The sequence below is a fragment of the Varanus komodoensis genome, unplaced genomic scaffold (assembly GCF_004798865.1).
Source record: "Varanus komodoensis strain SLA01 unplaced genomic scaffold, ASM479886v1 scaffold38, whole genome shotgun sequence".
In the NCBI taxonomy this organism is placed as follows: Eukaryota; Metazoa; Chordata; class Lepidosauria; order Squamata; family Varanidae; genus Varanus; species Varanus komodoensis.
The window spans coordinates 4,955,182-4,970,876 of NW_025335909.1; the positions used below are offsets into that span (position 1 = coordinate 4,955,182).

Sequence of the window (15,695 nt, forward strand, 5' to 3'; positions counted from 1 at the left end):
GCTGCTATTTCATGACCAGGTGCCATTCCTTGGGTTGCTGGTTTGTGCCTGTCTGTTTCTTTGTGTGTGACTTGCCAAGACTGTATCAGGGAGCTGGCTGTACTGCAGTCTTTTGGGGGCTTTAATTATGCACGCTTTTAAAACACAAACATAAACAGAGCACAAAGGGATGTCATAAAGTCTTCTTGGCAGCTCAGAACATGGGAAAGCGGCATTAATTTTAAAAGGCTGGCTTTATGGCACTTCCTCTGCTCCATCCTCCAGATTCTTCCACATCTTTGTTTCCCAGATGTCTGTTCACTGAAACACACAACTTTTTTTATGAATTAAAACTCACGCCCTACTTTCCTCTGCCATGGACACAGAAGCTTGCTTTTCCATGCAAGTCTGAGTAGGAATTACTCCCCCTTGGAAGAGGCTCTGCCCTGCCTGAGTCACTGTTCTGGGCTTGCCGCCTCTGAGGACGGATCAGGCTAATCCCCTGGGAAGGGTACATTTGTCCACCATGGTGGACACCCGGCGATGCCACCAAAGGCCATGCTTCCCGATGTGGGCATCCAGATGGCATTGGCTCGGGACGCTTCCCTCTGATCTGGGTGAGTGTGGGGGCCAAGCTGTGTTCTTCTTGGAGGTCCGCGTTAACCCAAAGCCAAGCCCTTCTCTCCTCCTGCTCATCCATTGAACTTCCTTGGCGTCCCAGTGGTGCTGATGGGAAAGAGGTTAGCCCCTCTTGTGGCTACCCTGTAACTGGACATATCTTGGGAGGGGAGGTGAGATCCCCGTTCTTTGGGTGTAGTTGGTCCACAGCAGAGCAGCAAGTTGACGATGGATGCAACCATGCACATGTTCAGAGAAATGTCCAGAATGCTCGGTGTTGTCCATCCAAGGTTGCCCAGGATAGGGTTGCTTCCAAAATGGCGGGAGGGAAGGGAGGGAGGGAGGGACAGAAGTGAGGGGAAGGGGTTTCGAAGCTCATGGGCAGGAAGTGAAGGAAGGAGGGGACTCTGGTCATACTTCCAGTGCTCAGGTCTCCCTTCATGCATAATTCCAGTGGTTGGTAGGCTCTGGGAGCTAAGCTGTGGGGAGCTGGGAGGAAGGGACATGGGGTGGGTTTGCTGCCTTCTCCAGCCGTGACCACTTTGGTTTCCTTAAAAGAGAGAGGACACCCAGCTCTGCTTTCTCTTGTATATGTCTGCACACCTCCATCCCCAGTGCTAAGGAGGGTGGGGGTTGGTGGCAGGAGGAGGAACTGGGCTAAGAAAAAAGCAGTGGGAAACATACTGTACTTATGGCCTGAAATAAAACCAGGCATGCAACTGGGGCCTGGCCATGAAGAATTCTCCAAGCTGTGGAAGCTGCTAGCGTTTGGCAAGCGATAAAATGCTCAGTGTGAAGTTTGCACAGGGTTAACTCATTAGCTCACTTGATTAATGTGCCATTGACAATGGTGTGTGACCTTGTCCTTGTTTCGTGGCGTGCATGTGCGCACATATGCGAGAGAGAGAGAACGCATATGTGTACGAGGAAGGTTTGAAAATGATGGTGACCTCGTTTCTGCTTCTCACTTATTTATCAAATTTCTAGCCCACCATCGCCCAGTGAATTCGGGGCATTCCCCATGCCATTATCCAAGCAGGAGGTTATGCAGGCAGAATGAGAGAGAGACTGGAGGAGCCACTGGAATTTCAAGTGCACTGAATGGACTTCTGGTCATAGAGGAGTGTGCTGTGTGTCAGATGAGCCAGGCTCATTCCTTGCAAAGGCTATCCTCTCCCCAGGGTCTTACGGAGACATTTCTGGCCCAGTTTTTCAGTCTATGCAGTGTTTGCTCCATAGGAATATTACTGCATGTTCGTGGAACTCACGGGATAAAACCAACCTTGATCTAACTGATGGTACACTCACACCAAGATTGCGTGTGTGAGTCTTTCCCCACTCAGGGATTCTCAGTGAACAGATTTGCCTTGGTGAAGCAGAGAATAGGGGCTAATTTGATGCCGCCTTTTCCAAGTTTTGTGCTCCAAATGTTTTGGTACGTGATGACTTTAAAGGGAAACATGCATGGAGGTGGATAAGCTGGCAGCCACTGGTGGGCTTGGGGTTGCCCCCCTAATTGTCTCTGCCCCCTAATTTCTTGAAAAAAACACAAAATTTAAAATTAAGACCTTTAAAAGGCCTGCAGATCAGATGGATTGCTCTCTTCTTTTTGGCACTCTCCCTGATCTTTTAGGTTGTCTGTGAGTTTGGAGGCCTATCCACCACGATTAGCCACCTTGGCTAAATGGTACCTCCCTCATCTCATCCCTCTTGCTGCATCCCTGGAACACTTCCTGAGAGGGGCAAGGAGTGAGGGAGGGCTATTGCCCCCACGTTCACGTGAGGCTGTCCAGAATGACCCTGCTGGCCAGTGTTGGAAACAGGGAGGTCATTGTTGGCCTGCACCACCAGGGCTGCTCTTAAGGTCCACCCTCTGGTCACCTTGAAATATAGAAACTAGTTAATCTCTCCTTTCCTTTTCTCAGTATCGGAGAGCTGGGGGATCTTGGAGAGCATCCAGAAGTTCTCCTTGCTGCCGACATACCTGCCAGTGAGTTACCAGATCCACAATGCAGATGTTTCTTTCTTTCTTAAAGAAGCCAACCAGGACATTATGAGGAACTCAAGTCTACAGTCCCGAGTGGAGTCCTTCCTAGTCTACAAATCAAAGAGGCCGCCCATACTGAATGCAACCTATGGACCTTTCTCCATTGAACAAGTGGTTCCCCAGGACCTGTTATCTCCTTCCAATCCATTTGGAGCTGCTGCCACCAAGTTCTCTCTTAACTGGAAACTGAAGGCCTACATCATGAACAACAAGATCTACCCAAGTCGGCCCAAAGTCCAGATTCTATTCTATATCGTTGGGAGAGATTGGGATGATTACAGAGTCACGGAGCAGCTGCCTTGCTTGAGGGTGTTTGCTTTCCGAGAGACAAGGGAGGTCCGAGGAAGTTGTAGGCTGAAGGGGGATCTGGGATTGTGTGTGGCTGAGCTGGGACTTCTTCCCAGCTGGTTCAACCCACCCACAGTGGTCGCAGGCCGTAAGAAACTGCTGAATCAGTCAGAAGGCAGTCCGGTGGAGCTTTACTACGCTATCCAGCAGGGCAACGAGAAAGGAGATTGTGCCAAAGAGGACCCAAGGAAAAACAACGGGATTAGACCCGGACGCAATGACATCGATGAATCGGGGCCACCTTTGCAGAGGATTGGAAGTGTTTTCCTTTACCAGACACGGGGCAGCCCTTCCATGAGTGAAATGAGGTTGGACAATAATGTTGCTATCCAATATATACCAAAGACTGTCAAACAAGGCGATATCTTGACCTTTGTGGTTTCCATTGCTAAAAATTCAACAGAGGACCAGTTCACATTGAGGTAAGACCCCACCTTCTGTACACAGCTCAGCTAAAAACATTCCACTCCTCTGCTCGGAGTTAAATTTTAGTGTGCTTCATAGCTTTCCTATGAATATTCAAGGAGACCGTTTGAGAAAATGGAGGGTACTTTGTTTTAGTGTTTCTGTTTTATTTCAGTTATTCATGCCCAGGAATGCAAAGATTAGGTTGGAAACTGGGTCTCTAGCACTCGCTGGACTTCTTTCCTGCACTTGAACCTGGGCAGGAAGCAAGCCAAGTGGAGATGTGGTACACAAACACTTGGGAATGTGAGCAGGTTCTCTGCGCAAGAAATGCAGGGCACGTGGTTCTGGGCACCCTGTGCACAAAGCACAGACATCCCAGACGCAGAAATGAAACTCTGTTTGAACTCGCTTCCTGCCGGATGCCCACACAAAAGCTTGGTGTGAGGTGGGCTCAGGGAGGAGAGAAAGGAGGCTGCAGTCTGGCAAGATGAGCTGGGGAAATCTCATGGATGCCTCCCCCCCCCCCCCCAGACTGGATTCTTCACACACTCCTATTCATGCAAGACAGTACCTGCTGACACCTGAGTTTTTCAGACAGTGACAAACAATCAGATATCATACCTCATGTGCCGTACTGGCTGGCATGCAATGGTACTTAGGCTTGGACTGTGTTTGATAAGATGGCAGGCAGTGTGTGTTATCGGTCATGTAATAGCCTTTGGGGAAAGAGCCTAGCAGGAGGAGAACACATGCTTTCTATGTAAAGGATCTCACAGTGTGACATGGCTAGACGGGAGAGGCTTCTGGAGACTGGGAAGGGAAAAAGCTCTCCCTCCCTCTCTCCCTCCCTCCATCTCTCTCTCTCACTCACACACACACTTTCAGATGACACTTCGTACAGATGCACAGAGAGGATTGTGTTTTCCTCATTGTATAGCACATTTCGAGGCAGATGTTGCATCTCTGCTGTATTCATATTCTCGTACAGCTATAGCATCCTGACCTTAAGTCCCAGTAGCAGCAAAATTAATAGCTACATTATACCCCAAGACCTGCCTAGGAAAAAAGAAGTGACCAAGCTTTGCTGGTCGTTTGAACAGCCGACAACGGGGAAATGGCTTGCATCCCTAGCATACCTCCCCTGGAAGGGAATTCCTGGAATGATTTCCGATCATAAATAAAACATTTTTATCAGCTGTCAGAAGTGCTGGGCACACTGCTGCAGACACTCCTGTTCTGGCATGCAGAAATCCTACGCCTGAAATCTGTTCCTTGCACCAGGAGACCACAAAGCAGGTGTCTGAATGGCATTGTTATGCAGCTTGCCCATTCCCAAGGCATGGTTGAGGTGCTGCAGTCTCTCAGCCCATTTGCAGATGGCATGCTGCAGCGCTCGCGAGGACTTTGTGAGGCATATGAGGAAAGCACGGTGTGTGCCACCTCCCCATGCTGGCATCTAATGTTTAAGCAAGGCACGGTGTGTGCCACCTCCCCGGTGGTTTCAATCGGGGAAGAGGGGGGCTCTGCTGCTCACAAAGGCCTTTAGCAAAAATCCCTGTCTGCCCGGTGGAATTAATCCCTCTTGGGCTTCATTCATGCTGGCCCGAGCCTTTGGAATCCTAGAACATTGGCTCACATAGGGGTGGGGGGATTCCACAAGAGGACGAAACTAATGCTGGACTCAGCTGGGAGCTTTGCTTTGAGAGAGCAAAGGAGAAGGGACCATGCAGGGCATGTGTGCACGGATCCTGTCCTTGCCACCCCAAGCCCTGGTAGCCTCCAGGCCAGGGCTTGAGGCTTGGACAACAGCTGGGATCCTCCAGGTAAGATGGAGAACCTCCCTCGACTTAATTAGGCCCACAGGACAACGTCTCCCAGTCCCTGACCGCAGGACCAGCTCTACCTTTAGGCAGCAGGTGCTGGGAGGCAGCAGCAAGGATTTTCAGGAGAGGACATTCCCCCCTGCAGCCGACCCTGTGTCCCCACAGTTCTCCCAGATTCAGTGGAGAACCTGCCCCACCACCTGGGTGGAAGACGGTCCATCTGCCAGTCCAGCCTGCTTTTGCACACCGAAGGGCAGGGTGTGCCATCTTGTGCTTTGCTTCTGGCGGTTGTGTGGGCCAGTTCTCCCTGACTTAGGAGGTCTCCAGATTGCTCTTGCGCTAGTCCAGGCTCCGCTCATGCCGGGTCCACTGGCGTTCTCCTGGAGAGAGTAAATGGTGGGGGGAAGATTGGAGTCCCTGGCGGAAGAAGATTGCTGACTACACTGCAGCTGCGCGTTTCGGCAATAGGTGGGCCCATCACACTGTCCTAAGTGAGCATCCCATCAAAACACAGTTGGCTGCCTGGATGCAGCCATTCGCCTCCTGACCTGCACAGCCTCTCCCCATCTGTTCGACTCTTCTTTTCCGGCCCATTGGAGCACAAGCGATGTTGAAAGCCTTTTTGCCCGCAGCCCTTGGCCTTCCGTCGCGGGCAGAGGCCCGCTACCTCTCAACAGCCGTCCGCAAACCAGGGACGGGGAGAGTGGGTGAGCACATTTCCTTGGACTTGGCTGGTTTCCTCAAGTTGCTGTGCCCACCCCTCCCCCCAGAGTGATGAACCCCCGTCAGAGTGCAGGCTTATCCTTATTTCTTCGTGGCTGGAGGATGAGCTTGGTGAGCGGCTGTGTGAAGAAGCAGCAGATGGAGTGTCTGTTTGCTGATACCTTCGGAGCGTCCGTGGCCTTAAGAACAGAACGCTCCCCTTTGGGCTTGCATCCAAGGGATTGTGTTCCTCCAGTGGCCAGCCGGTTTCTTCTCCCAGGAACTGTCGCTTGGGCACGTGTGCCTCCAGGGAGAGAATCAGACTCTGACGTGGTCCTGGGTACCAACGCCTGGCTCAGCCCACAGCTCTGGGTTCCCATCTCCTTGAGTGCTGACGGGGCAGCCCTGGCCACTGCATCTGACGCACTGGCTGGAGAGGCACCATTTTGTAAAGGATCAATGGTTTCTGATGGAGGAATCCTCCTTGGCAGTGGTGCCTCTAGTGGACACCCGTCCTCACAGTTCTCTGCACCAGCCTCTTTCAACCCAAAGGTAAATCCAGCTTTGGAGGGGCTCTCAGGATGGGGGACACATGCTCTTCTTGCTAGTAACCAAGGCTTAGGAAAGCAATTCAATCTTTCAGAATGGGGGGAAATGGCCCAAAAGCCTGGAAACTACCAGATACTTCATATTTGGGGGAAAGGAGCTGGGCCAGGGACAAGGGTGGGTGTCCCTCGTGAGAGCCCAGGTGAGCCATGTTGGTAACAGAGGTGGGCTGGAGGTTCCCCACCCCTGGTTTCCCACCAAGGAGAGACCCACCTTGAGCTTGTTGGATGGTCTGCTGCTTTGGGCACTTTTTCTGCATTGAGATTCTGCATTTCCTCTCAGGGAGTTTTGTGGTGCTCGTGGGACTGAGGCAGCGACCAGCCTGCAGTTGTTTAGACGTCGCTCCCAAGAACACTGGCATAGTTGGTCACTGCGGCTTCACAGAGCTCCATGCTCTGGACATGGGTGGTCACCCATGGCTCCCCAGGAGGGCTCTCTTCCCTCATGCCAGTGAACATGCGCCATCGGTTTTCTTCTTCCCTCCCTCCAAAGTTACATCCATGTAAACCCTTCATGTTCGAAGCTGATTCTATTAGTTCTGGGATTCCGGTTTTTCAGTTCCTTCCTCCCTCTGTCAGCCTCAACCAGAGAGAGAAGCTGAAGGCTATTATGACCTGACAGAGTTTTCTACTTGATGGGTTGAGTGATTTGTCTGTTGGGATGAGCAAATCTGTCAGTTCTGTTTTCTCCTGTGTTCATAAAAAAGCCCCTCAAGTTTTGTCTCTCCCAACAAGGAAGAACTTTATGAATTTGGGTAAACTTGTATCAAGAAATGTGCTGGGGGCAACATTTTCACCCATCTGCACCAGCTGAATTCAGCCATAGCTCTTCCTGGTCTGGAGAGGACCGAAATGTACCTGCCTGCTATAGAGCTATGAAGGTGTGGGGCCTGTCGGGGTAAGGTGAGGAGGGGCAAGCAGGTGGCAACCCCAGTCCAGCCCCACAAAGATGGCTGAAGAGGTGGGGTCCAAACCAAGGCTTTTAAAAGCCAGACACTGAAGGCTCTGGGCTTAGTTTTGGCATGTCCTACTTTGGTTTGATTTTTATATCACGACTGTTTTTCCTCCAGAATGTGGAACACAGAATCGAACCCAAAGTGAAGCAAAAATGTTCTCCCATCCCAGGTCTTTACTCTTTCTCAGCCACCCTTCGTGAAGGACGCGTAGCTGTGCCTTTCTTTTCCTGCCCCTACTTCTCCAGGGCAATCGCTTTTCTTTCCTCTTTTCTAGCTCTGCCATGGCCTCCCTTTCTCCACCTTCTCGTAAAGGTTGATTTTGATAAAGGGAAGATTTGTGGGGCTTACCGGAAAGCCCAGGTGCCCCTTTGTGCTTTGCTGATTCAGTCATTTATCTGTCTCCGCGCTCCCAGGCAGGGGCATGCTGTTTTGCTGACTTGTTCTATCATATATGAAAGAGCAAGCTCAGTTAATATGTGCTGCCGGGAGAGCGGCATCCAGGCTCTGGCTGGGCCCTGGGGGAAGCAGCCGGTCAATCAGGTGCTGGAAGATGGACACTGTGATTGGCAAGGCAAGGGGCATATTCTGCCGGCAGTTGCACTGGGTAAGCAAGAGCACAGCAAGGCCACACCTGCCAGCACCACGGACAGTGGCCTTTGGGAACTGCTAGGCTGCGGAGCTCCTCTTTCAACAGTGGAAGGTGCCCCTGTTCTAGCTGGGGCAAGAGAAGCTGAGGGCTTAATCCATGCTAGCCAGATCAGGGGCTCCAGAAGTTCCCCCTCCTTCATTGGTACTGTGATATGAAAGGGACTGTGCGCCTTTCTGTAGCTTTTTGGTCCTGTGAGGCTGAGGGACCTGAGATGCTCTGGGAGATCCAGCCTTGATGGCCAATACCTCCTGGAGTCATTGTATCTGGGGATGCATCTCCATTTCTCAAGGGGTCTCCCTGGAGTGAGGTGACCTCATTGGGTTAGAGTCCCCTTTTCGGGTGAACCCAAACCTCCAGACTCTGGAGCCACTGGGGGGGGGGGGGAGGTGCGCTTTCTCTTCTGAGGAACTTGGAAACAAAACCATCAGGGAAAAGGCAGAAGGGGTCATTGCACACCCCCTTCGTCAACACACATGGTCAGTAAGCACTGATTGCTGATTTTTGGTAGGAGTGATTAGAAAATTGGCATTGTAGGGGGTGGAATCAAAAGGCAGTCATTTCCGGGCTTTTACCCATTCTGTGGGTTGCAACACATTTCCTGACTTGCAAACATCTTGACAGAGATTTTTAAAATACAAGGTTTGAGGAAGATGATTTTGGAAATGCACATTCTGAAAGGAACTTATCTTGTGTGGATTCTTGAAGACTAAATTGCAGATCCGTGGAGAAACAAGACAGAATGGACCTAAGCATGGGTGAATGCAAAAAGGACAAGGGTTGGCAGCATATTGATCCATCCATGCTTGGCGAGGGAGGCTTCTCAATCTGTTAGGGTGTCGGGGCAAGCGAATTAATGCCTCCTTGCATCACAGTGCCATTAGCACGGTCTTGGAAATGCCCTTTCTGAACTTTGCTTCCCGTGCAACACTCTGCATCCAGACGTTCTTGTTTGTCATTTCTTGTTCATTGCAGCTTGGGAGAATATAACGTTCCTGGAGTGTTTCTTCACAAGAACTTCTAGATTTTGAGGTCATCAGGGTGTAGCTTCCAGTTATGTAAGATGACTGGAGTGCACACCAGCCCTTCCCTCTCGTCATCTTGACAGGCCTTGGCCAACCAAGGCATCTCACGTTAGATTCTAGGATACTGAAGAAGCTGAGAACAAAAGACAACACTGGTTGTGTGTGTGTGTTCCTGGGACACCATAAGTCCTTGGTATGCCTCAAAAAAAAACTGTCTTGGCTTTTGGTCGTTGGCAAACCTCGCTGTACTACTTGTTGAATCTTAAGTTCCTTGTCATTCTTCCAGCAGAGCTACCCAGTACATTTCTACAACTCTGTGGACCTGAAAAGTCTGAAGAGCTTCTAACGTGGACTCATCCCCAGTTGCTATTTGAGACAAGTATTTTATTTCATGTTTATTTTTTTCCTTTTTTCCTTTCTGGTTTCCAATGACTTTTCCAGTTCCGAGATCCCAGGCACTACTGTAAAGGAATGTCATGCAAAGAAATAATTGCCGACAGCCTGGCAGGTGATCAGTAGCAATATGAGAGGGGAATCTGAAAATTGTGGGAAAGTAGCCAAGGCATTTTTGACAAGCTGCTCTTTCACCAGATATTTAATTGCTGTCCCTGTTTAACTTAATAAATTAGAAGCACTAGCTTGCATTCTGAATAATGGGAAAGAGCAGCAGACAAATGAAGACAAAATGTTTCTCGACTGGACATGCTGAACTGGGGCTGTTGGTTGGTGTTCAAGATGCTTGAACAAGGGATGAGATGGCTTCGGTTAGTGAGAAAGGGGGCGCTGGTGGTGCTTCAGGGGGGATGTTGCATTTCAGGTTCTTTTCCATCAAACTGGGGCTTCGAACATCAACATGTTCCATATCGTGGTTGTTAAATTGTGTTCGTACACTGGAATGGATTCGATGTTGGAGGAGCTCTTGGAGGCCATGTTGCAGCATTGGATGGCACTTGCAAGCAGAAAGGCGGGGAGCTGAAATATTTAGAGTACCCACTTTATAGGTATATGTAGCTGAAAATTGTTAGTGTTCATGATTAAGCCTCAGCAGAGGACTTCCAGATCTTTGGAATGGGGAGAATACCAAATAAGTAGATCAGAGAAGGGGGTGTGGCATTCTAGGAAGCCCTGATGGGTCACATTGAAATTCCAGGAGGGCTGGATTTAGTGAAACTTGAGAAAAACTTAACGGAAACATGGAACCACCCCACTTATTTTCATTCAGCGACTGGATATTTGGCTTCCCTTAGCATTTATTTTGGTATTTGATTAGGGCCTCCAAGGTCATCTCAACAGTTTCTTTTGATGGCAAGATACACCCCACTTCCTCTTTGAAACAAAAAAAAAATGAAAATCCTTGTCTATCTGTGTTCAAAAGGAGACCAATTTAAATAGTCCAGTCAGTGCAAACACAGCAATAGCTACAAAAATAAGGTGGCCCTTGGTCCTTTTTACTGCAAGTCTTCTGCTTGGCACAGACCAATTGTTCCTTTTATATAAAATGGAGATACTGAGAGGTTACGAAGAGCAGGAGGTGGATGTGGGAGAGCTGAATCTTTGCAATCAAGTTTTCATTAAGGTGAGAATATGGAGCTCAGCAGAAATCGCTTTAACTAGTTTTTGGCTCATAATAACGGCATGGTTTTTTTTTTAAAGATTCTTTTTTTTTCCTGTGTAGCGGGGATGTGTAGGTGATTGCTTTTAAAAATATGAGCTCCAATTTTGGAATTGGTAGGCTCAGAGTATTCTTCTCTTCCTCTGCCTCTTTGGTATTCCAATACCTTTTTGGGCATCTGTAGAGAAAACATTAGGGGTTCTTCAGTGATAAGAAAATGAAGCAATAAGAGAGAGGGCTGTCAGCCCCGTGCCAGATAAATAGAAGACAGATGGCAAGCGTGATTGGCATTGACAACTTGCGAGAAGCCTTGTTTGCAGGTGGTGCTTCAGTCATCCATCACGCTTTTACCTAATAGTGGGAGATGTCGCTGTGATATACTTAAATTCCCAACTGACTGATAAAAAGGAGTCGAGCCAACGGCTGCTGAAAGGCAGACAGGTAAGGCCCCTTGTGTTAGGAGGCAGTTGGGAACGATCAACAGCTGGGCCAGATCCCTCTTGGGTCCCCAAATTGCCAGCCCCAGATGTAAACGGGTATATTTTGTGCGCGGGCCACTCAGCATTTGCATGAAAAAGGAAAGAGCTAACTTCAGTTACCTGAACAATGCAGAGCGGCTTAATTTTTTCCTCATTTGCATAATGTAAGTCTGGAGCAGGTGTGAAGTGCTACCCAAGCGCTCAGGGGCTGGAAAGTGTATTGGATGCCCCATGGGTGCCAGGATTTTGCAGCTGTACTTGGTGTGCAAACTTGTTTTCGGTAGTAACGATTGTCAGGGTAGCTTATTCTCGAACTTGCTTTTTAAAGGAATCGCTCTGCTGCAGCAGTCTTGGTTAGACAAACCTGCTGTGGCCCAAATCTGGCTCACCTGGGGTCCTGCAGTGACCCCCCCCCCCAGACTTTCCAGGACAGTATTGCCCTCTCCCTCTGGCTCATCAGCTTTCTCCTGACTGCCGATCGCTTGACTGGTTTCTTGGCTCCTACATGCTCCCTGCCCCATTTTGAAAGGCTGAAAGTCCTCTGCTATGGTTTTGTTACTGGCAGAAGCTGCACCATGCAGGGCTTGGCTCCTTTTGCCTTTGGCTCCACCCCAGTGTCTTCAGCCCACCCTCTTCTGGAATGCAGCCCCCCAAGAGCCTCCTTGAGATTGGAGTCCCCAGACTGAGCAAAGGTTAGCATCACCTCTGCAAAGCACCATCATCAAGCAGGCAGCCCCGTGATGAGATCAAGCAAATCTTTGCAGCCCTGAAGTCGAGAAACTTGGTATCCGAAAGACAGGGTTGGATCCTCTTCTCTCAAAGCACCTTCTCTGCCTTTCCCCTGCTGCTGCAGAATCACAGCCTTCACACATGGCCGAAGGCAGTGCGCATCCTTTTTAAGCCTTAAGTCTGGCTTTCTACAATAGCTTTTTCTTTGGCATTCACCTGAATTGCATCATGATGTCCCATCAGGAGGAATGGGTGCTGTTTTCATCTCTGAGGCGTGTGTGTGTGTGTGTGGAGGCTTCAGGGGATCCATACCTGAACTTCCCCTGAACACCAACTGTTCCGCAAGCCTGAATTTTCTGGCATCCCATAGAAGCTAGGTAGCCTTTGGGGTGTCAGGTGGGCAGCACTTCAAATACGAGGATGGGAGATTTAAGGTTGCTAACATCGTAGTCTGAAGTCTTTGTCCAGGTACCTTCACCATCAAAGACCAAGCTCTTCTGGGGCATCCTCCTCTGCTGCTCATACGCATGGTTTTCAGGAGTCAGGCAAAAATCTTTTTATCTATCCAAGTCTTTTAGCAAGTGTTGCACTGATGTGATAACGGTGCTTGTGTTGGTTTCACTGCTGATTTAATTGGTTTACTTTCCGATAATCCATAGTGTGTTGGCTCTGATTCAGCGGTTTCCTCCTCCTGGTGGAGCAAAGCTTCTGTGAGAGCAGGGATAAAAACTTGGCTCTTCCAATCCAGTTTGCTTCACAGCCGTCTAGCTCATTCTCTCCCCCTCCACAGACAGCCTCAATTACATGTCTCCAAGACCCTTGTATGGTAGATTCAGCTGAAATAGTAGTGTTAATTTTAGTTGCAGTGGGGCAGTGGATTGGCATTTAATTGCTATCTTGGAAGTTAAGTCTTTATTTTTTTAATGGAGGCATAGCTACATTGAACATATGTTGATGTGTCAGTTCTTTCACCCTGAATGTGTCAGTTTCTCTCAAACACCATGTAATTAGCGACCATCTAGCCCATGCGTCTTCTGTCTTGTGTCTCTGCGTTATTGTCCTTTGCCCCTGACTGCTGCAGAGTAGAAATATCTCAGAAGAGGCCCTCCCAAGAAGATTCTGAGGTTCTTCTTTTCTCGTCCCCCCTAATGCAATCATTTAATTTTTGCATAGTTCTATCACAGATGATTTGAAGAAATTTGGGCAAATTGCTTGACTTGCACTATTTGGGAAGCATAAACTATGTCCCTCGAGCACTGTTTGCACAAATATCGGGCAAGATTAGCTACTGAGTGGTTTAAAAATTAAATAAATAAAGCTACAAATGGTACTTACAGTTTCCAGTTCATATGCAATTCGTGCAATGCTTTTTAAAAATGTGCAAATCAAATGTGCTTGGCTTAGGGTCAGAAATCCATGAGCTGGGTTGACTTATACAACAGGAAATGGGCACCAGGGTAGGGCTGAAAAATTGGAGTCTTTCAAGGGAAGGAGGCTGAATCCCTAAATCTCCTTGGCTTTTTACCCCTCCTATAGAAATCCTTCCACATTCACAGCACACTTAAATGCAAAATTGTATGCACGGCTCTTTGTCTTGAGATGATTTATTTAGCACATTTTAAAAAGCCTCAAAAGGGGCATTTTAATATTTACAAATGGCTACCAGTGATTTAAGTATCATTTCCCCTGAAAAAAAGATACTTAATTGCAGTTAAATGAGGGAGATTTGGCTTCAACAAAGGAATTAACAAAGGAGAGAAGGGAGTGGGCATGAAGGAAATTCCCCAACATAAATCCAAGCTTTTGAATTAAAGATCCTTTCACTTTGTGCTAATGAGCTCCCTGTTCAATTAAGCTATGTGTCTTGAGGTAGTAATGTTTTAAGCAGGATTTCCAGTGGGGAAGAAGGGGATTCAGAGCTGGATGGGCTAGGCAGGAGTTGAAACCTCTTCACTTTTTTCCACATTTCTAGACGGAAGACCAAATATTTTGGAGGTGGGCAGATTTGTCACCTGGGCAGTTGTTTTTCTGTGCTTGTTGATTTTAGTCATCTGCTGGGCTTGGGTGAAGATCCTGCTTGGACGAATGTCAGAGCTAGAAGATTGTGGGTGCCTTTGATTTGCAGGTCTCCTCAATGTCAGCAAGACCTGACTCATGGTGTTCCTGCTCCTTGCTCTTTTGTCACTTGAGTGCCCACAAGTGCTGGTTGTCGGAGTGCCACGCGAAGGGGAGCATCTCGAATTGCAGCAGGGGGCAGGCTGGGAAATGCGCTAGCCTTTTTCAAGCTTGGAAAACCACAAACCGAGGGGACTTTGACAAAGGGGACTTTGCCAATGAATGAGCGCAGCACTGCCTGCCATAGGAGAGCCACAGGGCCCATCTGCCATAGTCACACTCAGCTGCTAAAGGCTGGTTATTGATCGGTGCAATGGAGGAGCTGTGCCAGCAGGTGGAGTTTGCAAAACACCCTACATCCCCGCAAATGTCTTTTGTACGTGCAGCGAGATTCTTTGCAAGATGTGCTTTTCCATCCACTTGTGTGTTAGTTGCACATGAGCTGGGCGGTGTGTGTGCGAAAGGGAGTGTGAAGTAAATCCAGTGATGCACAGAGCTTCATACCCGAAAGAAATGAAATTGCCCTCCCGTCAAAAAAGAAGTAAAACCTCTTTTCAAGGGCCCTGGCTCCATTCCCGAACTGGCAGGCAAGTATGTAAGTTAGCAGTCGCCTGGGCCACCCCAACCCTAAACCTCTGTAATGTTTAGAATGAATGAAGATGGGGTAGTTTGTCAGTTTTTCGGAGATTTCTAAGCCCCAATGAATTTCCAGGTGGCTGCTGGTGGTGGGCGTTGGTGGTCACATGCTCCCTCTGGGTTACTTCCTTTGGGGAGGAACTTTTCGAAGAGCAGGAATTTGGGGACCTAACGGGAAGGCAAGCTTTTGCCCCCTCTCATTCCGTGCACGGCGCCCAAGGGTGTCGTTCCAAACTCCAGTAGCACCAGAGGAGTGCCGCTGAGTTGTGGTTGCTGGTTCCACATGTGGAATTGGTTCTGCAGCGGAGCCCCCCAGCGTGACCTGTCCGTCAGCAGTGTTGTGCAAGCAGTTGTGCGTTCTGCTGGTGCAGGGCTGGGAGCCATGGGCGGTGTGGCCCTTTGCGCCGATGGTTGCGCCTAACTCTGGCTCTGAACAACAAGCTTGATCAGCCAAGTCACACTGAGTGCAGCCTTTTGGAAAGCTGTCTCTGTGGAGGGGGATTTTAGCTCTGTCTTAAGGTCTGGTTTAAGGCAAGAGTTAGGACTAAGAAAAAAATCCCAGGGTTTTGCAGGAATATCCTTTATCATATGTTTAGCTGTTTTGTCCTCTCTCCCTCCCTTCCTTCCCCCCCCCTTTTCTCTTCTCCTTTTTTATTTTTGAATACTTTTTATTTGCATTATTTTTATGAACTAGGGCAAGATATCCAGAGAGCTTTAGCAACCAGCCAGTACAGAGATGAAATAATAGAAACCCTTTATCACCTTGCTAGAGTTTGGGAGATGCTGCAAAACATGAAAACATGGCATTGTTGGACCAGAATAAAATGTAAAACATCAGTGAAAAGAGCAGCTGAAAAAAATCCCCATATTTTCTTTTGCATACTTGTTGCTGAATTCAAAACCAGAACAAAGCCTTGTGATGGGGGGACGTTTCTTTCTTTCTCTGCATGCCCTCACACACACACAC

General features: G+C 48.7%; 1 protein-coding gene across 1 annotated transcript in view; it reads left to right on the plus strand.

The window, feature by feature from the left end:
- The first annotated feature begins 1,491 nt into the window (after nt 1–1,491).
- The window catches only part of TMEM132D (transmembrane protein 132D), a 176,651-nt gene continuing 162,447 nt past the window's right edge, over nt 1,492–15,695 (plus strand). The window contains exons 1-2 of the mRNA XM_044440942.1: nt 1,492–1,542; nt 2,498–3,414. Of these exons, the coding sequence (XP_044296877.1) occupies nt 1,492–1,542; nt 2,498–3,414 (968 nt within the window). The remainder of the gene's footprint in view (nt 1,543–2,497; nt 3,415–15,695) is intronic.